This window comes from Ceratotherium simum, chromosome 7 (genome assembly GCF_057802395.1).
Source record: "Ceratotherium simum simum isolate JZ-2026a chromosome 7, ASM5780239v1, whole genome shotgun sequence".
NCBI lineage: Eukaryota > Metazoa > Chordata > Mammalia > Perissodactyla > Rhinocerotidae > Ceratotherium > Ceratotherium simum.
This window is the reverse complement of record NC_141906.1, coordinates 55,482,125-55,509,304: the sequence shown is the minus strand read 5'-3', so window position 1 is coordinate 55,509,304 and position 27,180 is coordinate 55,482,125. Positions and strand designations below refer to the sequence as shown.

General features: G+C 33.8%; 1 protein-coding gene across 2 annotated transcripts in view; it reads right to left on the bottom strand.

Annotated features, from left to right (window-relative positions):
* The window catches only part of DYNC2H1 (dynein cytoplasmic 2 heavy chain 1), a 293,258-nt gene that overhangs the window by 116,426 nt on the left and 149,652 nt on the right, over positions 1–27,180 (bottom strand). For both annotated transcript variants that reach the window (XM_087433636.1, XM_004427391.3), the window contains exons 75-79: positions 26,633–26,705; positions 14,944–15,104; positions 11,832–11,957; positions 8,943–9,053; positions 4,883–5,038 (exon numbers count right to left, since the gene is read on the bottom strand). In XM_087433636.1, coding sequence (XP_087289762.1) covers positions 4,883–5,038; positions 8,943–9,053; positions 11,832–11,957; positions 14,944–15,104; positions 26,633–26,705 — 627 coding nt within the window. The remainder of the gene's footprint in view (positions 1–4,882; positions 5,039–8,942; positions 9,054–11,831; positions 11,958–14,943; positions 15,105–26,632; positions 26,706–27,180) is intronic.

The window sequence follows — 27,180 nt, the reverse complement described above, 5'->3', positions numbered from 1 at the left end:
AAGGAATAGAAATTTTTTAAAAAAAGAAATGTATTGACATCCACTGCATGCAAAGGACTTTATAATACCATAATAGTATGTGGCAATACAGTCATATGTAGAGAGAACAAATTGGTGTAGTAAATTTTTGAGTCTACTTACTGTGTACACATTGAGATAGTTCCTACAATTTTGTCCTTCAGATTTGTGGATTTTCTCCACAAACATGAAAACAGAAATATTACAGAAAAATTTAAAAGTCCCAAAGGCATATAGCATTATTTTCCATACATTTGACCCACAAAGCATTCATGTTGGAACTAAATAAAATTATAAACTTACAGCTAATAACCAAAATGCTTGTATAAAAAGAACATTCATAGAGATCTATATTTTATAGAAGATAATATGAAATAATTAAAAATAATTCCTATGGGGTTTCCATTAACTGTAACTAATTAGTTTTATCCAATAAAATAAGTCCAAACTAAAATCTATTTAAACTTGAATAGTATTTAGGAATATTGATATAAATTTCATTCATTACTCCAAAAATATTTATTAAATGTGTTTTTTATATCAGGCTCTGGGAATAAAAAAATGAATCAAAACATAAATAATCCTTGCCCTCTTATAGTTTTCAGTCAAATGTGGGAGGAGGGTAGGAGTGGGATGGATACAATCAATCACTCAAATACATGTACAACTACAGACCTTAATATGTTTGATGGAAGGAAATATACTTGATATATATCAGAAAGAGATCTGACCTAATCTAAGAGGTAAGAGAAAAGTCACCCTGGTGGGTAGGGCGTAGAATAGAAAGACAAAGTAGATAGATAGGACAACAGAATTAAAGAATTTTTGTACTGTATTGTAATGGAAGGCGAAGACACTAAAAAAAGAGGTGTTAAGAATGATTTCTAAGCTTATGGCTTATTCAAATTGATGGTGGTGTCATGCATCGATAAGCGGAACACTGAAAGAATACAAGGTCTGGAAAGGGATATCATGAGATCATTGAATAAAAGTGTTCAACAAAAACTTACTTGTGTGCATGATATATACTAGGCACTGTTTTGGTCAATGAGAATATTGCAAAGAACAAAAAAGACAAAAATCTCTGCTCTCAAAAAGCATATGTTCTAGTACTTGGATTCAGAATATGTGGGTTTTCAGCCATTTTTTGAGACATCCAACTGGATAGGTCAAATAAATAGTTGGATATATAACCCTAGAGCTTAGATAATTGGTCTGAGTTGGATATACAAATTTGGAGGTCACTAGCATTTGGATAATTATGAAAAAAAAATTATAGATATTGTGAAAACAAAAGAAATGTAAACTTCACTCACTAAGTTATTCTATACCTAAGAATTAAAGATCTGTAAGGAATATGTACCCATCAACAATTAACAAAGTTCCTATAATATTTTTTTTAAACAGTTTTTATTTATTTATTTATTTATTTATTTGTTTGTTTGTTTGTTTGTTTATTTATTTAGTGAGGAAGATCAGCCCTGAGCTAACATCCATGCTAATCCTCCTCTTTTTGCTGAGGAAGACCGGCTCTGAGCTAACATCTATTACCAATCCTCCTCCTTTTTTTTTTTTCTCCCAAAGCCCCAGTAGATAGTTGCATGTCATAGCTGCACATCCTTCTAGTTGCTATATGTGGGACGTGACCACAGCATGGCCAGAGAAGCGGTGCGTCGGTGCGCGCCCGGGATCTGAACCCCAGCTGCCAGTAGCGGAGCGTGACCACTTAACCGCTAAGCCACGGGGCTGGCCCCTCCTATAATATTTTAAATAATACTTGTACCAACTCAAGCAAAGTCTTATTAATAACATTTCTTATATCACTCTATTAGATGTTATTTGTGAAATGTTTTATTTAAAAACTTTTTTAAATACCTTAAAGATTAATCGATACTTATAAAATTCTCAACTTAGAAGAATATTGCTATCAACATTACTTAATATAGCAATTTCCAACTGAAATACTAATTCTAAAATGATAAGAACTGTACTCCATATATAACAGTTACTGATATACTGTTGGATGATTAATGATTTACAAAAATATGGCACAAAAATTTTGAAAGGTTATTTTTGTTATTCATGTCATATTTTCTGACAGAAATAATGTTGTAAAATGTGTAAACTGTAAATTCTCTAGACAGCCAATCAAATCCTATTTAGCCAACTTAGAAATCCAGGCACTGTGTTAAGTGTTTTTATGAAGATGAATGAGATGAAGCCTGTTATCAAGGTGCTCACAATCTAGTAAGAATAACAAGAAATAAAAGAAAAAAAAGACACAAAACAAAACTGACATTACATCAAGTGCAGTATTAGAAGTACAATATGCATGTGTAAAATAGAAGTTAATTCTGCAACCAAATATAGCATTGCAATGAAAAATAGCAAAAAATAGCCTTTTACTAACATGAGAAATAAAAACTGAGTTGAATTAGTAGCAGATTTTTACTTCTGAAAGTTGGTGTTTAGGAAAAAAAAAGCAAAACCAAATGAGGAAAATAGGTAAAACAGAGACTTTGTGGATTCCATATCCCTATGACAGGGTCGCTAGCAATTTACAGTATTCTCTATTTTGTCTGCTTTTATCTCCAATTTTATGATTTTCATGAGAGCAGAGTAGTAAAAAATAAAGTGACATTTTAAAATTTTTTTGTGTGTGTAAAAGTGAATTTCTCTGTATTCTCTGTGGAGGGCATTTTGGCAATATTTATGAATTTTTGAAGTATACATATCTTTTGACCCAAACATTCCACATTTAGGAACTGATCACCATGAATAAGCATTAAATGAGGCAAGTATAGGGATAGCCATTGCAATATTTTCTGCAACAGCAAAGATTGAAAAGAATATGCATGCCCATCCAACAACTAAAAACTGCTTAAAAATATATGAATATCAATATAATGAAAACAAATAATATTTTTAAATTAGGCATTAAATGGGTACTAATATTAAACAATCTCTAAAATGTACTGGTTAACAAACCAAGGTACAGAACTAAATTTGTAATGTGCAGCCATTTGAGTTAAAAAGAACACATATGTGTATATAAATACATAAAATATGTTTGTATATTTATCTAACATCTCTGAAGGACACCCAAGAAATGGTGAACAGTGGATACGCTGGGAATAGAAACTGGGTGGCAGGGGGATAAGAGGGGAGGAGACTAAATTTTAATTGCAAACCTTTTCAGAGCTTTTTAATTTTTACATATGCATGTATTACTTAGTAAAAAATAAAATCTAATTTCATTTTAAAGATATAATTTTTCTTTTCTCAGTAAAGGTGCATGGCTATCATTATGCTACATGTATCCACCAAGATTAATTGATACATTAAGCTAAGGACGAATATCAGAGAAATTAGGGGCAAACGCTTTAGAGAAAGGTGGGTCTGGTCATTTCCAAGCTCTACAGCTTTTTAGGTTGATTCATTCAGCAAGCTAATTACCATCGAGATTCATTGTCCTCTTTTGTAAAATGAGAATAATAGGCATACCGTATCTTCCCAAAAGTGTAGTATTCAAATTATTTGAAACAACACATTGCTATTATTATTTACTATTTCATCAGTTTGACAAATATTTCTCGACAGGCTATGTGCCAAGCACTGTGTTAAGCACTTCTAAACATACACTGTTTCATTTAATCCTCACAACAAAGGTAAATATGATCATCATACCCATTCTACAGCTGAGGAAACTTGCTCATTGGGGTTAAAGTAACTTACTTGAGGTCACACAGCTAGGAAATTCTAGAGTCAGGACTCAAACCCAAGTCTGTAACTCCAGAACCTAACGCTCTTATTTTGACACATAACTGAAATAGAGAGGCTAAAAGGAGAGCAACTGTGGAGGGCAGTTTGAGGAAAGATTATCCCAACAGAAGTAGACAAAGTTGAAAAAAGAAGATGGGAAAAATTTAAAGATGGAAGAGTGATGCAATTTATGGGTAAGATAGGTATTTGGCAAGAAGAAAGAAGCACTGGTACCAGCTAGGACTGCCATGGCAATGGAAAAATGTGGTTTATTGTTTGTGATAACAATAACAGCTAGGGCCTATGGTGAGAAAGAGCTTGATCCAAGACCATAAAGAAGTCCAGTGTGACTGAGGTGTAGAGAACAAGTGGGAAGATGAGGCCTGAGAGGAGGTTGAAGAAATAGGTAAATCTTTCCTTCTGGACCATGGTAAGAAATTTGCATATTTTTCCCAAGTACAATAGAAAGCCATTTGATGGGTTTTAAGCAGAGTAGTGAAATAATCAAACTTACATACTAGAAAAATAATTCTGGCTGCTAAACGGAAAAAGCAAGAAGAGTTGGAAGGTTATCTCAAAATAGTACAGGTGAGAGGCGATAATGGAAAAAATGGTAAAGAGAAATGCACAGATGTGAATTATATTTTGGAAATAAAATCAATAGGACTTGATAACAAATTGGGTAGGCAGGCTAAGAAAGCAAAACATATCAAGAACAACTCAGGTTTGTGGCTTGAGGAAGTAAATGGATGTCAATGCCTTTCACTGAGAGGGATGTACTAAAGGAAAAGCAGATATGGGGAATTCAGTTTTTGAACTTTGAGATGCCTATGAAACATAAACCATAAAAATGATACCTAACCATCATTGAGGGCTTATGATGGTTCACGCATTGTTCTAAACACTTTAATTCAAAGAGATGTGAACTAGATAACTATATATAGTTCAGAAGTTTAACAGAAAAGATTGAACTAGAGACATAAATTTATGAATCAAGAGCCAAATTACGAAGTAATCCTAGCCATTTATACTAAACTGTAAAAATATTCTAATATAAAAAATACGTACAGCTTAGAAAAATTTAGGACATGTTCTTACTTACTTGCGGAATATAATTTCTTCTTTCTTGACATGCAGCATGAAACCATGCAAAACTGAAGAGAGCACGAGCTCGATGTATATTATCTTTTTTGCTAATTTGCTCAGGAGTCCAAGATTCATAAGTACGCATTAAATTCTTCTTCAAACCTGGAGGTGACTAAAGAAAAACATTAACAGACATCACATTGTTTACAATCTTACAAATAAAATACATCAGTATTTAACATATTTGAGAACATATTTTAATGAAGAAAATTTTTCACCATTACCAAGTTTGACTTAAATTATTATGCTATTTCAAAATGTACAACTATAAAACTAGTTTTAAACTCCTTATACCTAACAGTTCACCTCAATTATAAATCCAAAATAATTTTTCAAATTAAAAAAACCTATATAACCAACAATATTCAAAATAATCAAATAGATTTTATATGATCATCAAGGTATTTTACTGAAACTAACTCATCATTTATAATACAAATGTGGTATTGATTGTTAGGGGGCAGGTGCTTATGACTGTAATATGTCAGTTCTCCCTCTCCAGGTACTATTTGAATTTCCATGAGGACTTCAGCATATATTTACATATAATATCAACTAACCTTCCTTGCACATTAGTCCACTACAGTTAAAGTGGGTATTACCTGACAGGGCCAGGCTCATAAACACAAATTCAAATCCAGGACTGAAATTGTATATTGGACTAGTACTCAACCAAAAAACACTTACCCATATGTCCAGAATCTGTTTATATTTTTAAATTACAAAATAAAAAAAGAAGAATTTTGAATTCTTGGAAAAAGAGCAAAATAAACCCATTTCAAAAAGAAAGAATTCTTCCAACGTAAAAAAAAAAACATTAATGTGCACTCATTTGCTCAATTTGTTTTAATTAGCTTGTTTTAAAAGTACAATTTTTCTTCCAAAGTGGTTTACAACACAAATAGAATAAATAATTCAAGTCAGTACTTTAAGAATGCTTGCTACAAAGAATAGTCATTCCCTTTGCAATCCTTTTCATTCTGTTTTTTCTTTAAAAGACTTGTTTAAAATTGAAAGAAAAAATACCATTAATTTACTAAGTACATATCCAAATTTACACTTTTAAAATGAAAATGTTTTATGTTTATGAAACATTTATAAAAACTTATCATAGAATAGGCCAAATTTTCTTAGCACCATTCAATAAAACATGACATTAATAGGAAACTGAACATCCACTTCGAGTTGTTTTTAAAGGCACTACAGTAGAGATTATGCAAAATGAATAAATCATACATATTTACAGAGAAAATCATACACAAATGCAGACAATTTGAAAAATAGCAAAATGAAAACACTTATATATCAAATTATGAGATAAGGCCAAAGAAGATGTACTCAATTGCAAACTCGCAGACTTAAATTAATTTCAATATTAATGCAAGTAAATATAAATCAATTAAGCTTTCAACATAAATCAGGAAATACAAAAGCAAATACGAATCTACGGAAAACAGAAGGAAGAAAAAAATAAGGAAAAAAATAGGAAATTCAGTGAATAGAAAAGAATTAATAAGAAAAAAGTAAATTAATAAGTATGATCAGTAACTTGGAATAAATTTTTAAAAACAACTCTGTCAACTAATCAAAAAAGAGAAGAGATAATAAAATGGAGATTTAACAACTTTTAATAATAATATATACGTATGTGTGCAGATATATGTACATATATAATAATTTTGAACATAATTAACTGCACTATTTCCTAGGATAGCTAAAATTATCTACATTGATTTAAGAAATAGAAAACAAATTCACCAATAATTTGAATAAATCTGAAAATTTCCATAAAAATATAATTAAATGACCTCCTAAAAAAGGATTCTGGAAAAGGTTACACATTATGTTAAAACATTAAGGAACAGTTACCCTGATATATTAACTTTTCATTTATTGAAATATTTACTGTGTTCTTCCTACACGCCAGGCATTATCCAAGGTATGATAAGTACAAAAAGGAAAGAGAAAAAAATAGCCCCTGCCCTCGTGGCTTGTACAATCCAGTTCTAGAACACAGTTTAGTAGAAGAATGTACCGGGGAAGTGGCTGGAGAAGATTCTGGAAAGGTTCTTTCTTACTAGACATTGTAATGATATTCATTCAATTAAAATATTTCCAAATATTAAATCATCTTTGCATTTCCTGGATTAATCCTTATCCCTTTTCCTCTTTAAATGAGACTAACACCTTCAGTTGAAAAATAAGAATAGAAGTACTGACCTAAAATAACAGGTAGTTATAAAAACTAATAAGACATTTTTCTTCAGAAAGAAGATTATATAAAACAGAGAAGTTTCGACAAATTGAGAGAAAATGCAAGCAGAACCTCTTTTACCAGTTTCAAAAAGTTTTAATTCAGTTTATTGTTTTATTTATGACTCACCAGTTATATAATGTCATTATAAACACATATAGTTTTGGATATATCAGGTTGGGGGAGGACCCCCCCCCCCAGTCTCACATGTTAGGAGGAGAGATGGATGAATGGATGAAAGGAAGGAAACAAACACTGAAAATCTAACTTAGCTATGTCAAAAAACAAATGATATGAAAACTGGATATCCATGTGCAAAAGAATGAAGTTGAACCCTTACCTTACACCATATACAAAAATTAACTCAAAATGGATTAAAGACCTAAATGTTAAAGACATGAAACTATAAAACTCCTAGAAGAAAACATGCGGGAAAAGCTTTATGACATTGGATGTGGCAATGATTTCTTGGACATGACATCAAAAGCACCAGGCAACAAAAGCAAAAATAGACAAGTAGGACTACATTAAACTTAAAAACATCTATGCAGCAAAAGAAATGATCAATACAGTGAAAAGACAACCCCATGGAATGGGAGAAAATATTTGTAAACTGTATATCAGAAAAGAAACTCTGACAACTCAACTTCAGAACATATAAGGAATTCCTACAACTCAACAACAACAAAATAATCCAGTTAAAAAATGGCCCAAGGACTTGAATAGACATTTCTCCAAAGAAAATACACAAATGGCCAACAAGCATATGAAAAGATGTTCAATATCACTAATTGTCAAGGAAATGCAAAAGAAAAACCACACTGACATATCACCTCACACCATTAGGATGGCCACCATAAAAAAAAAAAACCCAAAAATAACAAGTGTTGACAAGGATGTAGAAAAATTGTGTGCTGTTGGTGAGAATGTAAAATGGTACACTGTAATGGAAAAACAGTATGGAGGTTCCTCAAAAAATTAAAAATAGACTTACCATATGATCCAACAATTCCACTTTGGTATATATCCAAAAAAAAAAAAACTGAAAACAGAATTTCAAAGAGATATTTGCCCACCCATGTTCATTGTTTCATTATTCACAATAGCCAAGAAGTAGAAGACCTAAATGTCCATAAACTGATGAATGGATAAAGAAAACATAGTAAATATGTACAATGGATATTATTTAGCCTTAAAAAAGAAGAGAAATCCTGTCATATGCTACAACATGGATGAACCTACTGGACATTATGCCAAGTAAAATAAGCCAGCCACAAAATGACAAATAATGCATGACTCCCTTATATGATGTATCTAAAGCAGTCAAATGCATAGAAACAGAAAGTAAAATGGTGGTTGCCAGGGGTGGAGGGAGAGGGAAATGGGGAATTGCTCTTCAATGGATACAGAGTCTCAGTTTTGCAAGATGAAAAGTTCTAGAGATCTGTTGCACAACAAGGTACACATAATTAACATTACTATACACTTAAAAATGGCTAAGATGGTAAATTGTATGTTACATGTCTTTTACTACGATAAAAACAGCAAAAAAAAGATATGAAATAAAATTTGAAAGGAAAATTTAAATGTATTTTTATAAATATCATCTTATGCTATTATTTATGTATATTATACCTCATCTAAATGTAAAGGGAAGTTTTTGTGTATTTTGTATAATAGAAAGTTGTTTACAGAGCTTTAGAAGGCATGTACAGATTACCTCACTTATACAACTAGTGATTCAAATTTTAAATCTTATTACCTCATATGTTATCTTCAAACTTGACTGTAATAAAATAGGAGTAAAGTTGGGATGAACTTCTGCAGTGAGCCAAAGACGAAAGGTATCTTTAGGTTGAAGAGTATTCAATTCCTTGTTTATAAAAACAACAATAAAAATCTACTTAAATACACACCCCATTTTATAAATATATTATTTATTCCATTTTATTTCCATTTTATAAAATTTCCATTTTATAAATATATTAAGTAATTTTTCTTACCAAAATCTTTCCATGACATTCTGATATATTTCTTAATGTTCTAATTATATTTCCTTTAAATTTTCATCTTCTCTATGACTAGCTTAGTGTAACAGACAAGAACTTGGACCTGGAACTAGGCCAACTAGGTTGAAATCCATATTCTGCCACTTACTTGCTGTGTAACCTTGGGTTCTATGACTTACCACATCTCAAGCAATAATCTCTAATAATAGTACTAACCTCACAGGATTGTGTAAAACCTTAGAACAGAGCCTGATACATAGTAAGTACAAAATAAGTGTTAGTTGTAATTGCTATATCTAAACTACCAGACATCGTCAGGCCTTCAGTTCTCATTGCTTCAATTCATGCTCCCACAAGAGATATATAATAATATCAATTCCTTTATTGACAATTTTTTGTGTATCCTATTACTTATAATATAAATTCAAAAGTTCACCATACAAATTCATCTATCCATGCTGTACGCGTTAGTCACTTATTCAAATTTTTATCTGTGTCTTTACTCATATTCTATCTGCCTGTTATTCTCTTTGTAACCTGACAAATTCTTACTCATCTGTCAAAATATAATTTGAATATCATGTCTTAGTGGAATATCTTCTCCAACTCTTCACTACCACAATCCCAAGCAGAATCAATCACTGACGGCATTTTATAAATTCTCTTTTGTAGTATTCATCATACTACAATATAGTTATTAATGTGGTCTGTCTCTTCTAAACTAAGTACCTACACAGCAGGTATAAATTTTGTATGTAACCAGCACCCACGACAATTCCTGGCTTTTTTCTGTACTCAGCAAGTGTCTGTAGAATGAATGAATGAATGACAAAAGAAATATTGACAGCTTTAAAAGAGAAGGAAGTCTAAAAATTATTTTAATCAATATAATCTATTTGTGATACCAACATTCATTATTAATATTATGTGAAATGTAGAGTTAAGATGACGAAAAAGGCAAAAGAATTGGCCGTAAAAATATTGTGCTTGCTTAAAAATGTAAGTTATAAAATGTATCTATACTTAATAACTTCAAAATGTAAAATTTATTCGAAATTTTGCCTTGGGTTAGCACATTTTAAAAAAAGGTAAAAGAAACAATGTATTTGTGATATAGTTGGGTTTAAAATAAATTTGTAAATTTATATCCAAACAATTCATGCAAACTTCCCAAAAGAAACCAAAATTTTAAAAAATTTTTTCAACTTTTGTTAATATAATCTACCCTATACGGTTCAAAAAGTTCTAATTAAGATTTGCTTCCAAAGTAATAACTGCAATTATATTTTACATAGATTAATAGCTATCAATCAACTGTTTGGAACACAAAGCAGGATTTAAGTATTCACATGCCTTCTTTATATGTTTTAAAACATATGATTCATGAGACACGAATTTTATAATTTTTATACATTAGTCATTTTTACAGAAAACTACAGCAATAATGGAATTACTTGAATATTCACATATACCTAGGTTCTAAAATCTATATCTTCTTTTGATTATAAATAAAGAACCATGGTCCATCAATTTATTCACTCAGTCATTAACTCATTAACCAAAGATTTATTGATTATCTATTTTGTGTAGGTGCTATAGCTGCCAATCTACTAGGACTGCACAAATTTTCAACATATCACAACTAGGCTACAGCTTCCCTCAATCCACTCAATTCTGTTTGGTTCTATTCTGAATAGTACTTCTGCCAAATAAATTAAATTAACTAATTCATTATTGACTCCCCTGTTAAGGACCTCCTTTGACTCTCTCTGTCCCAGGACAAAAATCCCAAGCTCTTCTGCATTGTTCTCACGGTATTCCATAATCTACCCCTTCCTAGCTATCTAACGCCATTGCCCCACATTGTCCTGCCTGGCCCTTCCAGTATATTTAAGGACCTCTTGGTTCTCTCTATTAGGCATGCATATGTCCACCACTGTCTCTAGTTGTGCTGATGGAATTAACAATGATATCCTTTTTCTTTCCCCCTACACTTAGCCAAATCACACGTAGCCTTCAAGGAACATCTTGTCTTTGGAGTCATCTGTAACTACCCAAGACTGTATTCATCTTACTTAAATAAGTACTAGATTTAAATGCAGGTTTGCATTTAAAATCTACCCAGCAATTTGTTCTGTCTTAAGGTTATTTTTGTCTTGGGGCCACTTGAGTTAAATGAAATGATTGCTTCACTTTACATTCTAGCTTCCCTAGCACCTAGGAAGTTCTGCAGCTCCCTCTGACTCCTCTACATCTTTGCTCCCCATACAGATACAGCAGAACAAGAGCATAAAGCCAAAGTAATGGTATGTCTCTTACAATCCTTTAAAGCATTTCCCTATTTTTCTTGTGAAAAAATTCTCTAAGCCTCCCTTCAATGCTGATTAATAATTTCTTGGCTTCCATTAAATGCCTTTAAAAAAGAGGTTCTTATAGACATCATATTAAAATATCCATCTTGGTTGGCACAAATGTACATATTCAAGAAGAAAATACTTAGATTTTAAATGATTTCTCATCAAATATTAACTTTTTAAAAAACATCATAAATAATGCATAACACATTTTAATACTGATGTTCCTTGGAGATTACTGAATTGAGTATATTAGATATTATTTGTACCACATTTATCTGAATTTACCTTTTCCAGAACTGGCAGCCAAGATACCACAAGATGTAAGTTCTTCAAACAGAGCCAGTCTCCATTTCGGGCACATTCTTTTAGCATTTGAATTGCTAAATCAGCTTGACCTTGACCCATGGCAACCTGCCAAAACAAAAACAAAAACAAAAACTAAAAAAACAGATCTGATAACAAGTTGTAACATAAGAGATTCAAATTATCCTGCCATAGGTACTGAAGTGACTCCATTACTGTAATCAGGGCTCTAAATTTTTAATAAGAAATATCAACTCTATTGCCACTTCCAACAATTGTCGTTTTTGTTGTTACATCAATGGCACATTTCTAATATTTTTCTATTTATTAAAAATATATTGTCATTACAGGTTTGCAAGTTATAGAACAGTATAAAGAATTATTGAATAGTCTTTTGTTCCTTATCTCACTATTTCCTGCAATTCTTACTCTTGGAAACACAGACCTTTGAAAAAAAAAAAACTAATGTTCTTTATAACTACAGTCTTGTTGAATTTTTTGAGGACTTTAACATTAATACTACCACTTCCTTGAAATTTACTTCTCTTTTCATTTCTCCAACGTTGCACATATTTGGCTCTCAAGCTACTGGTCTAACTACTTAACTGGGTAATTCTCTAGCCCTTCACCATCTAGCAAATTCTAACATGCTGGTGGGCCTCTAGACTCTACACTCAGCCCTCTGCTCCTCTATTGCTTCTCAGAGAGAGGAGGCACGAAGGAGAGAAAGAGAGAAAGGAGGAAGGAGAAAATGCAGACAGGGAGAGGCAATAAGAACCCTGATCTCATTGGAATTCCATTCCAATTTTTCCAATCCCTGTAGTCCTTCTGCCCTTAGGACACTCATGTAGTGGAGTAGGCCCTTTATAAAATAGAAAACTTCTGAGCATTGAAAGGCTTCAAGCAGCAGCTGAAAGACCCTAGACAACAGATTCAATACATGAGATTTCTGTATTATTTGAATACTTGGACTAGGTGAATACTTAAGTCTAATATTCTATAAAAGTTTTAGTCATGGCTAAAATGGCTACATGCCACTTACCATATGAAGTCTAAACTTCTCCATATGTTTTTTAAGAATAATTTATATTATACTTGTATATTAGTATAGCTATATTAGTATAGCTATATCTGTGTGTATATATATAATTTATATAAACATATACTGGGAGTCCTGGCTCAAATTTTTTATTTGGTACATGGTCAAAACACTTTGAAGAGTACTGTTATAGATTACTTCAAACCACAGTGATTTTTTTCATAATGAATACAAGGTAGCATTTCATTGTTTTTTAGTTGACTTTTACAAGTATTGATTTTGTTTTTCAATTAGACTATAAAGTCTTTGAGGGTGGGAACCATGTCTAATTCATTGCATACTAAAGCATGCAACAAAACAGGTAATAAATACTCAGATATTGATTTTTTTTTAATTTTCAAGGTTTAACCCTGAACTAAGCAAACAGGAGGGAGGAAACAAATACTGGCTGAATTGTTTCGATGTACATCTTAGTTTGCTATTATTAAAATGGAAAAAAAAAAAAAATGAAGGCACGTACAACAGAATCAGAGGAAAAAAGAATAAATATGTTGCTCAAAATCTTCCATAAAGCATAAATTGTGTGAAAACAGCTTACATGTTCACAAAACCTTAGAAGAAAATATTTACTATAAGAAAAGAAAAAAAAATTTTAAAAAGCACAACAGGAAAATGTCAAGGAGATGGTTAGCTCCTCCCCCCGCCCCCAAAAAATCACACCACATTTTCTCAAATTAAAACTTAATTTTTTGCACTAAGAACATATTATTATCCTTAGCATATATATTCAGCATAGCAACATTTTAAAATAACAGGAGAATTATGAATAAATACATCCATATTTAAAGGTTTTACTATATTAAACAATTTTTCAAGTTCAGTACACAAAACTCCAGAAGTTTAAATAGTCAAACCTACTGTGAATGTAAATAGTTTTATCTTGCTGTCAAAATCACTGTTAACAGATACAACCTGTAGAAAAGGACTCCCTTTCCTTAAGACAGCTCATTGACAATTGAATATTGTCCCAATGAAGATAGTAATACACCATGACTAGGACTGAATGAGGCTCCCTAGAGTTAGTGCAAAACCTGCACAACTGAGCCTAACACTCTGCTTATCTTGCAATCTTCTATTCATGTTCCTGGTAACAGTCTTACTTTTCCATTTTCGGTTTCTGTGAAGTATTTGCTTTTTTAATCATTATTAATTATTTTTCAAATGGAAAAGGCTGATTTATTCACTTGTCAAAAATTGAGGGTAAATTATTCAATTTTCAAACTTGCATGGAAACTGAATTGAAAACAGGAGGTATTCTGAACAAACGAAAGCTCCTCAATTTACCTCAGGAAACAATAGTATTGTATTAGATAAATTTTACTCAAAAATTTATGTATTTCTTTCAGTTTTTGCAGGTAAATATTGCTATGATTTATTATAAAAGCATCTATGTAAACTTTTTAAAGTTATTCTCAAAATGTAAGCAAACATATTAATATCCTATTACTGCTATTTTACCTTAGACTTCTGGAGGCTAGAAGTCTCACTGGTCTAAAACCAAGGTGTCTGGGTTTGAAAAAAAAAGGTGGTACTACAGGGCTGTGCTCTTTTTGGAGACTCTGGGAGAGAATCCTTCCTTTGCCTGTTCTAGCTTCTAGAAGCCACTTACATTTCTCTGCTTGTGGGCCCTTCCTCCATCTTCAAAACCAACAACATAGCACCTTCTCACCTCCCTCACCTCTGCTTCCATCATCACATCTCCTTTCTTCACTGCCTCTGCTGCCTCCCTCTTACAAGGACCCTTGTGGTTATGTTGGGCCCACCTGGATAATCCAGGATAACCTCTCCATCTCAAGATGCTTAACTTAGTGCATCTGCCCAGTTCCTATTGCCATGTAAGGTAACAAATTCACAGGTTCTGGGATCAGGAAGTGGACACTCTGGGGAGACATTACTCGGCCTACCACAATAAAAAATGTCTGTGTCACTGATAGGATCAAGTATGGCAGGAAGAGCAACAGCTGCAGCGAAAACAGCAGGGTAACACGTACTGACCTGGTGATAACACTCTCCTCCTCTCTCAGCATTCGCAAGTTCTTGAAGTTCCTGAGAAGGATCAGCACCCGGGGAAATTATTATCAAGATGGGTTCAATTTCTAGTGTCTCTTTGTACAAACGTTTGAGATTTAGAGGAAGTGGGGACAACTCTTTCAGTCCTAAAAGATGTATTAAAGAAATTAAAAAGCAACATGAATCAGAAAAATTCTATTAAAACTAACTGCATGATATACAATAGAGAATAACTAGGTGAATTACAATCCCACACATATTAAAGTTTTCTCACTCTAAAATCATTCACATACTAGTAATAACTAATATTCACTGAATGCTTAAGGTGCCAGGCATTTTTCTAAATGCTTTCCATCTATGCTATCATTTAATCATTACAACATCGCTAAGAGGTAGGTATTCTAATGATCACATTTAGCAGATAAAAAACATACAATCAGTACTGTAGTCTTGATATACAATTCTCTCTCTATAAAAGAAGACTGAACCCAACCATCCATCTATACAACCTTTCATTTATTCATATGATAACTGAGTGCCTACTCTGTGCCATGCATATAGGGAATCAGACATCTACATGATCTGGCAAACTATTTCACTGTCATGATATACAATAAAGAGTTATTTCTTATGTCCATGAATTAAGAGACAAAAAGTGGTATATAATGAAAATAATGCTTAGTTTGGAGATGGAAATATACAGCTCTCAATTTACATTTGTTAGCTGAGGGACTCTACGCAAATCACTGAAATGCACTGTGCCTCAGTTTCCTCAATTGTAAAAGAGGGATGCAACAATCCATAAGTCTTTTGGGGATAAAATAAGATATAATAATAAAAATAGATTCCATTTATTCATCACCTACTCTATGCTAAGCATTATACCAGGTAGTTTATTTTACGTATAAGGAAATTAATACTCAAAGAAACTTAATGTCTTGCCAAAGGCCACCCAGCTGCTAATTGCTAACTATATTCAACACAATTCATCTGTGCTTTTTTCTACTCTGAAGGTCTTCACTAACTATAAAGTCCTATACAGACAAGAAATTATAATTTTGCTATTATATTTAAGTCTCTTCTTCTAAAATTTGAATGTTTCTATTATAAATGTATTTAGTAAAAGCCAAGCTAAAGATGACCCACTTCAATTAATATTCAAAAACATACTTGTTTGAATTGAGCTAAAATGAAGAGTATGACACAAGAGTTTAAAAATAGAAGATTAGTAGAATGTAATAGAATGACTACAGAAGCAAGAAGGGCTCCCCTATATCCTCAAAAGCAAAAACGAACAGACAAAATTGCACCTTAGAAATTCTAAAATGGCAGGAAAAAGAAATTCTTAAGGATTTCTGTAGCAAACACTTTAAAGTATGATTTCAATCCCATCAAGATGGGCCAAAAATGAATTTCTAGATGACCATCTTGAAAAGATAAATTTCACAGCCGAACCACCCCCCTCTATTTTTCACAACAGCAACCCATAATGATCATAAGAATTTCAAAGACAGAAATATTCTTAATATCAGGGGAAATTTACTCCAACAGCCACTTAAAATTGATGAATTGCTTCTAGAGGTATATTTTATGAATTTTATTTTTAACTGAATTTAAATTGCTAACAATCATCCTGCTTTAAGACCTAATAGAAAAGAATTCTTATGTACTTGTGGCAATGTAATAAAAAATATTTTCATTCATTTATTCATAAGCTCAATAAACATTCTAGGGCAACTAACTGTACTGTCTGATATGATAAAATGCATCAAAAGTCTTAAAAATGCACATGGCATTTGACTCAGTAATTTAAACTATGATAATTCAAGAAATAAGTCACGGGCCAGCCCCGTTGCCTAGTGGTTAAGTTCGGTGTGCTCCGCTTTGGCGGCCGGGGTTCACGGGTTCGGATTCTGGGTGCGGACCTATACCACTTGTCAGCCATGCTGTGGGGGCGACCCACAAACAAAACAGAGGAAGACTGGTGTGGATGTTAGCTCAGGGCAAATCTTCCTCAGCAAAAAAAAAAAAAAGAGAGAAATAATTCAGGATAATGAACACAGAAGCATGTACAAGGACTTTCATTGTATCTGTTGGTATTAGTTAAAAACTGAGAGAAAGACATTAAGGAGTCTCTGCATAATTTCTGATAGCCATATACTGAAATTGAAGTTACAAAAATGGTGAGGTAAAAGATAATTTACTGAAAAGCAGATTACTCAACAGGATAGATAGTATGATTCCATGTTGCAATGTATACACATCTCCATGCCTATAAAAAATAGAAAGGTAGGCATATAAACATTAACAATGATTATCTCTTTGTTACCAGATAACGATGGAATGATGAAATAACGAGTATTTCTTTTCTTTTTATTCCTCCATCTTTTCATAGACCTCTGATTAGATGTATTTTGTGATAAAAACATGTCAAAATAAATATAAAGATATTTTCATATAAAATGACTACTGACTGAAACGTGTTTTACTTGGAAAATAGAGGCCAATAATAGAAACTGTCTTAAAAAAGTTAAAATGCAGATTACCATATCAGTTATTAACTTAACAATTATAGACCGTAAATGGCATGAGGGTAGGAATCACAGCTGGTTTGTTCACCATTTTATATCCAGAGCCTAGCATAAATTCAATTATTACTTCTAAAGTTAAAATTCCATAGAAGATAAACAGATGTTCATTAACTCATTTTATACAATATTTCAAAGTACTGGAACATTTGGGATTAGAGAAAAAAATCATGAAAAATATCATACTATTTAAGATAACATAGGTGACATTTATGTTACTTGGAATTCCATATTAGTCATTCTGCCCACAAAACTCTAATAAAATCCCCATTGCCTTTTAAGTGAACTGAGACTATATATAAATAATCATTGATTTTATTAACCCAAGTAATTTTGACTCATAATACCATTAGAACTGTCAGTGTGAATTATTCAAAACTACTCAATAAAATTAAAGAGCCAAAAATGTTCACTGCATTTTGAATTATCATAGTGTAGGACGACTTGCAAATCGCTGGGATCTTATATTTGACCACACATGTTCAAAATATATCATTTCTTTCAAAAGAAAAAAAGAAATAAAAATAAGTCAAAGAAATAATTTAAACCTTTATTGTATTTTATTTTAATCAGATAAAATACTGAGATAATAAAAAGAAATAATTTGCAGTTTAAAAAGGAAAAAATATCACTCCTGCACTTTTAAGGTACCTAAGTGAGCAAAGAAAGTAGCAAATTTAATATCAAACTATTATAGGTGGTAAGTATAATAGATTTTTCTTCCTCATTCATCTCATCCTCCCTAACAAAGAGACTGATAAGCATCAAGTGTATAAAATTACTCTTCCCTTGTTAGAAAACAAAGACAACTCTAAAAATACACCACAAACATCAATAAAAAGAAGGAAGATCAACAACCACTATCTAACCTAATACCCATCAACCAACTAACTGGGGAAATACTCTTTAAAAATGGAATAATACTCAAGCCTGCGAACAAACAAAAAAAAATCAAACATTTTGTGATAGGCATAATTCTAAAGATATCCATTTCAAGATTCCTATCCTTTGGTTATTCAAACACTAACCTGGGTACTGCTGTGAAGGGACTTTGCAGATGTAACTAAGGTTATGAACCTTAAAATAAGACCATCCTGGATTATCAACGTGGGCCAATTTAATCACTTGAGCCCTTAAAAGCAGAAAAATTTCTCCAACTCAAGTCAAAGAGATGCAGCAGGAAACAGAAGCAGGAAAGATGAGGCAAAGAAGGAAATCAGAGAGAAGTGAAGCGTGAGAAGAAATCAATCCACCACTGCTGGCTTAAAGACGGAAGAAGGAGGCAACAAACCAAAGAATGTGAGTGGCTTCTAAAAGCTGAGTAGGACTCCAAACAACAGAAAAAAATGGGGACCTCAAGCCTACAACTGCATGGAGCTGAATTCTGTGAGGAACCTGAATGAGTTTGGAAATGGATGCTTCCTAGAGCCTTCCAGTAAGAGCCCAAATGGCCAACACCTGGATTTAGCCTTGTGCAACCAGAAGCAGAGAAATCAGGTGAGCCCACCAGACTTCAGACCTACAGAACGGTAAGATAACAAATGGATGCTGTTTTAAGCTGCTAATTTGTGGCAATTTGTTACAGAAGCAATAGAAAATTAATACACATTTTCTTATGTCTTTCCTTTTCTCTTAGACACAGACTTCACAAGACAGATTGAGCTATGGAAGCAAGGTGCATAGGACGGGATAAGAGAAGCAGAGGATTACAAAACTAGGAAAGTTGAAAGGTTCAAAAAGACTTTTTGATGGAGAATCTCTGAGAAGTTATCAGTTCCTGTAGCTTTTGCAGCATCTTCTGGAAACAACATCTTATAGTATCTCAATACACACAGCTTAATATCTTGCTCAGAATAGTTAATTAAAAAAAGTCAAAATTAAATCAGAATTACAGAAGTCAGAATATTTGCACCTGGTAACTGCTATTTATTTATTTATTTATTTGTGAGGGAGATCAGCCCTGAGCTAACATCCTGCTGAATCCTCCTCTTTTTGCTGAGGGAGGCCGGCTCTGAGCTAACATCTATTGCCAATCCTCCTCCTTTTTTTTTTTCTTTTCCCCCAAAGCCCCCAGTAGATAGTTGTATGTCATAGTTGTACATCCTTCTAGTTGCCATATGTGGGACGCGGCCTCAGCATGGCCGGATAAGCGGTGCGTCAGTGTGAGCCCGGGATCCGAACCCGGGCCGCCAGTAGCGGAGCGTGTGCACTTAACCGCTAAGCCACGGGGCCGGCCCTGGTAACTGCTATTTTAAAAAGTAACATAGATTTTGCCAATACATAAGGCTTGGTTTGTAGGATTATATTAAAATGGCATTCTTGGTGCGGGCCCAGTGCGTAGTGCTTAAGTCTGCGTGCTCCATTTCGGCAGCCTGGGGTTCGTGAGTTCAGATCCCGGGTACGGACCTACACACCAATCAACAAGCCACGCTGTGGTGGCATCCCATATACAAAAAAATAGAGGAAGACTGGCAGAGATGTTAGCTCAGGGACAATCTTCTCCAAGCAAAAAGAGGAAGATTGGCAACAGATGTTAGCTCAGGGACAATCTTCCTCACTAAAAAAAAAAAGGCATTCCTAAAAGTTTTGAGGATTGCTCAAAACTTAAATCCTCAAATTGAAACTACTTTTATAAACACATCTTTATAAGTTCCTATTTTTAAGCTTATAGATTATAAAAAGGATTGCTAAAATTTAATAAAAATCTCTCCATATGAATGATGCTCAAGAAATTACATTTGAAATCAAATCTCTAAAATTTGATTAAAAAGAGTTAAGTTCTTGTCATTCTCCAGCAAGTTGAATTTTTTTTTCCTCCCCAAAGCCCCAGTACACAGTTGTATATCCTAGTTGTAGGTCCTTCTAGTTCTTCTATGTGGGACGCCACCTCAGCGTGGCTTGATGAACAGTGAGTAGGTCCACATCCAGGATCCAAACCAGCGAACCCTGAGGCCACCAAAGCGGAGTGCACGACCTTAACTGCTGCACCTCCGGGCCGGCTCCTCCAGCAAGTTGAATTTTTACAACTTATTCATACAATAACAACTCCAGTTTTATCTAAAATCTGTATTAATAAAAGCACTTGACCAAATACAAAGTCATCCAGCCATACACCAGCCATTCTATGTATTAGAAATACATAGAATATGGTTTTAGAAGTACCTTAAACTTTCCAAGAATATAGAACTTTCATAGAATATATGAATATCAGGAGGTTTTTACTTTAAACCTTAAACGCCATTAAGCCTTAAATGTCATTTAACCTGGAGATGACACAGTATCACAACAGAAGTATTCCAAAGAATGGTAGAGGGTCAAAAACTACAAAGTCAATAAGAAAGGTCATGTGCAATGTGGTACAAACAGCATATTTTAAACCAAATGAAAGAAGAGACGCTTAAGAACCTCTCTGAAATTTGCCTCATTTTACTTAAACTTGTATCAAGTTACAGAAATAGACAATAAATATATAGATAAGCTAGAAATATATCAGATAGTGTTAAGTACAATGTGGAGAATTAAAATAGGTTGATGTGTTGGTACTGATTAGATGGCCCAGAAAGACCTCTCTAAAGTGCAGCATTTTAAATCAACATCTGAATGATACAGATGGAGCCATCCAGGGGAAAAAAAAAAAAAAAGAGGAGGAAAAACACAGAGCAAACAGTACAAGGTCTTAAGGCTCATTTGCCCACTAATACATAGGGGACAAGCAAGAGGGGTACAAGATGAGGTCAGAGAAGTAAGTGGGCGCCAGACTGTGGGGCCTTGTAAGCTCATATAAGGAATCTGGATTTAATTCTAAGTGTTTTGAAAATATTTTGGAGACTTTATGCAAAAAGAAGAGAGACGATTTGGTTTAAGTTTTTAAAAGATTACACAGCTTTCTGGAAAGAATTAATGGGAGAGGAAGCAAGAACTGAAGTAGGGAGACCAATTAGGAAGGTAGTCATTGATTTAACAGACATTACAATGCTTCTATGTTCTAGAAGCTGTTTAAAGCATTGGACTACAACCATGAACAAAACAAAATTTCTGCCCTCATGTGCCTTACATATTAGCTAGGGGACAGACAATTAATAAACAAATTAATAATAATATGTCAGGGTGATAATATGGTGATATTATCACCATATCACTATGGTGATAATAGTTACAGGGGAAAATAAACAAGGTAAGGAGGATATGGAGAGCAGAGGAAAAAGTGAGTATGTTATTTTATCTAGAGTGCTCAAGGAAATCTTCACTGAAAAGATGACATTTGAGCAGAGAAGTGGGGGAGATAACAGGGGGTGGAGCTCTCTTGGAAGAAGGAACAGCAAGTGTAAAAGTCTTGAGATTGCAGAAACACACTTGGAGCACTAGAAGGAGAGGACAAAGGCTATTATGGTTGGAAAAGACTGAGCAAGGGTGAGAGTGGTAGGATATGAGATCTGAGGGGAAGCAAAGGACAAGAGGAGGTAAGACCCAGGAAGACATTGTAAGGACTCCAAAAGACGAGATGCCATCAGAAGAGTTTGAACAGAGGCATGACATAATCTAACTTATATTTCAAAAGGCACTCTGGTTGCTACGTTGAGAATAAACTGGAAGTGGGAAAGAAAAGAAGCTTGAATGGTAACAATGCTCATATGGCAGTGGCTTCAACAAAGTGGTAGATGGTCATGGAGGTGTGAGAAGTGATTGGATTCTGGATACATTCTGAAGATAGAGCCAAAGCTATGGCAGTAATTGAGGTGAGAGATGATGATAGTTTGCATTAGGTTGGTAGTAATGACACACAGGAAATGAATTCAGAGTGAATTTTAGAGTTGAAGTCAAAAGGACTTGCTGGTAGACTGGGGTATAGAAAGTAGAGAAAAGGGAGAAAAGATTACTATTGGAGTTTTGGTTTGAGCAACTGAGTGGAAGCTAGTATAGAGAAATCAAAAGTTCTGTATTGGTCATGTTAAATTTGTGATATGACATTCATATGAAAACATCAAATATCCATTTGGATATAGAAGTCTAGAATTGCAGGAAGAGGTCAGGGCTAGAAATAAGAGATAAAAGAATCACTAATTTACAGATGACATTTAAAGCCAGGGACTGCATTATATACTCTAGAGAGAGAGTGGATAATAATGAGAGAAGGGGAACCAGGGCAAGACTGCAGTGGAAGGAAGAATAGTCCACATTTAGAAGACACGCAGAGAAGCCACCAGTAAAGGAAAGTGAGAAGGAACAGCCTAAAAGGGTTGAGGAATGAAAGAAGAAACATAATAAGAGAAGAAAGTGCAGAGTGTTTAAAGAAGGAAGAAGGGATAACTTTGTTGAGAAATCAAGTAAGACAAAAGCACAGAAGTTGCTGTTGGATATAGCAATATGGAAGCAGACATTATTATTATTATTTTTGTGTGTGTGTGAGGAAGATCTGCCCTGAGCTAACATCTGCCAATCCTCTTTTTGCTGAGGAAGACTGGCCCTGGGCTAACATCCATGCCCATCTTCCTCTACTTTATATGGGACGCCGCCACAGCATGGCTTGACAAGCAGTGTGTCGGTGCGCGCCGGGGATCCAAACCAGCGAACCCCGGGCCACCGCCGTGGAGCACACACTTAACCGCTTGCGCCACCGGGCCAGTAGAAAGCAGACATTATTAACCTTAACAAGAGCAATCCTGTAGAACTTTAAGGATGGAAGTCCAAATAGAGTGAGTTGAAGAAAGAATAAGAATTGAGGAAATGGGTTACTCTAGTCTCTGACTACAGACACACTTTCAACATGTTTCGCTTTAGAAAGAAGTTAAGAAATGGGATGTTAGCTAGAGAGGGGAATACGGTCATGGGAGGCATTTTTAAGATAGGTGATACTAAAACATGCTTGTATGCTGACAGAAACGATCAAGTAAAGGAGGTGAAATTGATAATGCAGGAGAAGGGGACAATGGTAGGAATGAAAAAAGAACGAACTTTAATGGAACAAGGGCATCCATTCATAGTAACAGAAGGGAAAGCAGAATGAATATGAGTACCGATGCAGGTAGTTGGTAGATTTGTTGGTGAGAAATAAAGAATTCTGTCTTATTGCTTCTATTTTCTCAAAAATGGTAGTAAAATCAGCTAATTTAAGTGGTAAATACAGGGATAGTTGGTTTTCTTATTTACTATATGCCTAGTATTCAGTTATTACTCACCTTGTGTGTCTATATTAGGCAACACGTTAAATGTTTCCATTACAAGATAAAGTATGCTCATAAGCATTTTTTAACATGGACACTGATATCTTTGTTCAACTATTTCATTCTTCAGAATCAAAAGTTAGATATTTGTGACTCTTAAAGGAGTCAGACTCTCAAAATGCATTTTACAAATTAATGGTTCAACTATCAAACTACTGCAATATGGAAATTAGTTAAAACAGATTATATGTAAGATGATTATAATGGATATCTATTGTTCTGTACCAGCAGTTTTTTCCCCATTTCTGTTAACAGCCCCTCCCCCAACCATGACTTCTTTTGGGAAAACTGCTATTTCATATATTTCTGGTGGGATTAGCTGTAGAGGTGATCATATTACTCAAACTGAGCAAATCAGAGTCCTTCCCTAGGATTTTTGATGATGAAGTTGGGAGGGAAAGTTTTCTTTCATCAGAAGCTTTAAATTACATCCCAGGAGGTCGGCTGCTTTATCCCCCAGAATATATATGAACCCTGAGACTAACGGCAATGCACAGGCAGGAATTTATTTAATTGGAGTCTAAGAGCAACATTATAGATGGAGAGAGATAAAGACACAAAGAAAAAGGGAGAAACAAAGGAGAGAGAGGGAGAGAGAAAGAGGAGGAGATAGAGAGAGACACTGCAAGGCTGAGACAAAGACAGCAAGTCTCCTGATGTTGTCTGAGTCCATGAAACCAACTGGCCCAGAGGCCAGCCCTACCTGTTCCTTTCTGAGTCTGGGTTATATATACTTGTCCCTCTTTTTCATTTAAGTGAGTTTGAGATGGGTATCTGTCACTTGCAACCAAGAATTAGGTAAACATTGTGCCACAAACGTGAGTAAAAATTATCTAGCAGATAAACATTCTATCAGAGATGAATAAACAGGGACATTTTCTCTCCATGCTTAAGGAAAGGAAAGCACTGAGTATGTCCAGACTGATTTCCATATACCCATCACCAACCAAACAAGCGATCAGTCTAAAGAGAGCCTCAAAATATTTGTACGTATGGATGTGTGTGTGCACATGCATGTTGTGGTGGAGGGTGAAGGAGGAGACGGCCATTATGTGAAAAGTTGGATTGGTAGGTATTATCAGTTGAATTATGTTCTCTCGAAAAAGATATGTTGAAGTCCCAACTCCAATACCTCAGAATGTAACCTTATGTGGAAATAGGGGCATTGCAGATATAATTAGTTAACTTCAGATGAGGTCATACTGGAGTAAGGTGGGCCCCTAATCCAATATGACTGGCGTCCTTATAAGAAGACAGCCATGTGAGGACAGAGACACACAGGGATAATGTCATGTGATGACAAAGGCAGAGATTCAAGTTATGCAGCTGCAAGCTAAGGAAGACCAAAGATTGCCAGCAAACCACCCAAATCTAGGTACAGGCATGAAAGGATTCTCTCCCAGAGGTCTCATGGGGAGCCATCTGATTTGTGGTACTTATGGAAGCCCTAGGAAACTAATACAGTAAGTTAGAGTAGGAATTGATGTGTGTACGGAATAACTTTATCTAAGGTTTAACAAGACTTTTTTATGTTAGCACCTACCAATAATATTCCTCTAAACTGAGAATAAATTTGACTCCTTCAGTATTTAATAAGAACACAGGCTTTGGAGCTAAGTTTGAACTGTGTCATTTATTAGCTGCGTGATTTTGTTTCCCCGTCTTTAAATGGATATAGAAATAGAGTTGCTGGGAAGATTTAGAGAGCTGATACATCTATAGCACTTAGACTAGTACCTGGCATATACTAAGAGTTTTTTAAGTGTTAGCTGTGATTATCATTATGAACATCCAAGTTTTATGAAAGAGTGTGTTCACTAGAGTAAAACTGATCATCTGAAGCTAAAAGACAGTTTCTCAAAATAATACCCTGATATAACCAACAACAACAGTTTTATAAACTAACAAAAGAATGATTATTCAGTACTGTAGAGTTTTTCAGTGACAAGTATGGAAGGCCTAGTATATTTTCTCAATTTCAAAAAACTCTGTGCTAAGCTTGTTTATATGATAAATTCTAATTTAGAGAAAACATACATAAAATGATATTAGGCTTACTTGATTGGAATATATGTAAGTTACAATAAATAAAAACAGTTTCTATATAAAATCTCATATACATACACATGGAAAAATTAAACAGAAACTGAGGATTTCTAGAAAAAATTGTCAGCATACTATTTTAACTATGCCAAACTTTTCGTTTCCAACATAATTCTAAAACCTCCTGTGGTCTAGAATAGTAAAGATCCATTATTCTTGGATGACTTTGTGCTTCAACTAAAACACTTTTCAGTCTTTCTTTAACATACTTTTCCCAAATTTTCTTGCACAAATGGAAATATGGTATAGTTTATTATTTCCAAATGAGTGATAACTTTTAATTCTTCAGACAAGACTATCTGAAAGACTTAGAAAATATATTGCACAGTTTGTATGTAATATAAAAGACACACAAATTCTTCATTTTTGTTTTTAACAGAGCAAAAATAACTCATTTTGAAGGCTTTCTTTCCTAAGACTGTGGTATCTGTGAGGATGTTTTACTTTGTCTAAATCAAACATTTGATTCCCTGCTTTGAAATCCTAATCATGGACAAATGTCTAAATGTGTAAAGTGCTTTCATAAGAAAATAATTTTTAAAACTTCAAATGTCTTAACTAAATACAGGATGTCAATAATACATCAAATGTATCCAACACAGAGAATAATTTTTTTTAAACCAGGTAGAGATTGTAAGATAAACAGAATGAAGGAAAAAAGACCTTATAATCTTCTAAACTAAGATCAGCATAAAATAAAATGTGAATTAAAAACAAATCATTCATGTTAGTGGTCTAATTCCAGAAAAGTATTACACTTACCCAGAGTTCTACATGCAAATAGAGCCATGGCACTTTGCAATCTGTCTGGTCTAAGAGCCTGTACCACAAGAACCTTAAAATAAAGTACAGTGTATTTTTAAATAATCACAATAGCTTTAACTAAACAATAGTTAATGTTAGTTAATTAAACAAATGTAACCTAAAATACACGAACACTGTTATCACTTCCACAATACTTACTATGCCTCAAACTGTCACAATAGGTATTATAAAGACACATCTTTAATAGCCAAAATATTACTAAAATCTATTCATTCCTCAAACCTATCATCAAAAGCAAACATCTGCATGTAATGGTCATAGGACTATCTATGTCTTCAGGATCTAATAAAGGACCAAACGGCAAGTGAAAATAAGGGTATGCAGATAAGGCACTTCTGACAACCGCAGAACAGAGGCCCAAAAATCTTGCCTAAAATTTTCAAATCACTATTTTTATGCTGAATCATGTATATCTATTTCTAGATGTTTAAGTTTTCAAATGAAGGTTTTTTTTACACACACTTGGTAAAATAGAATTCACCAAG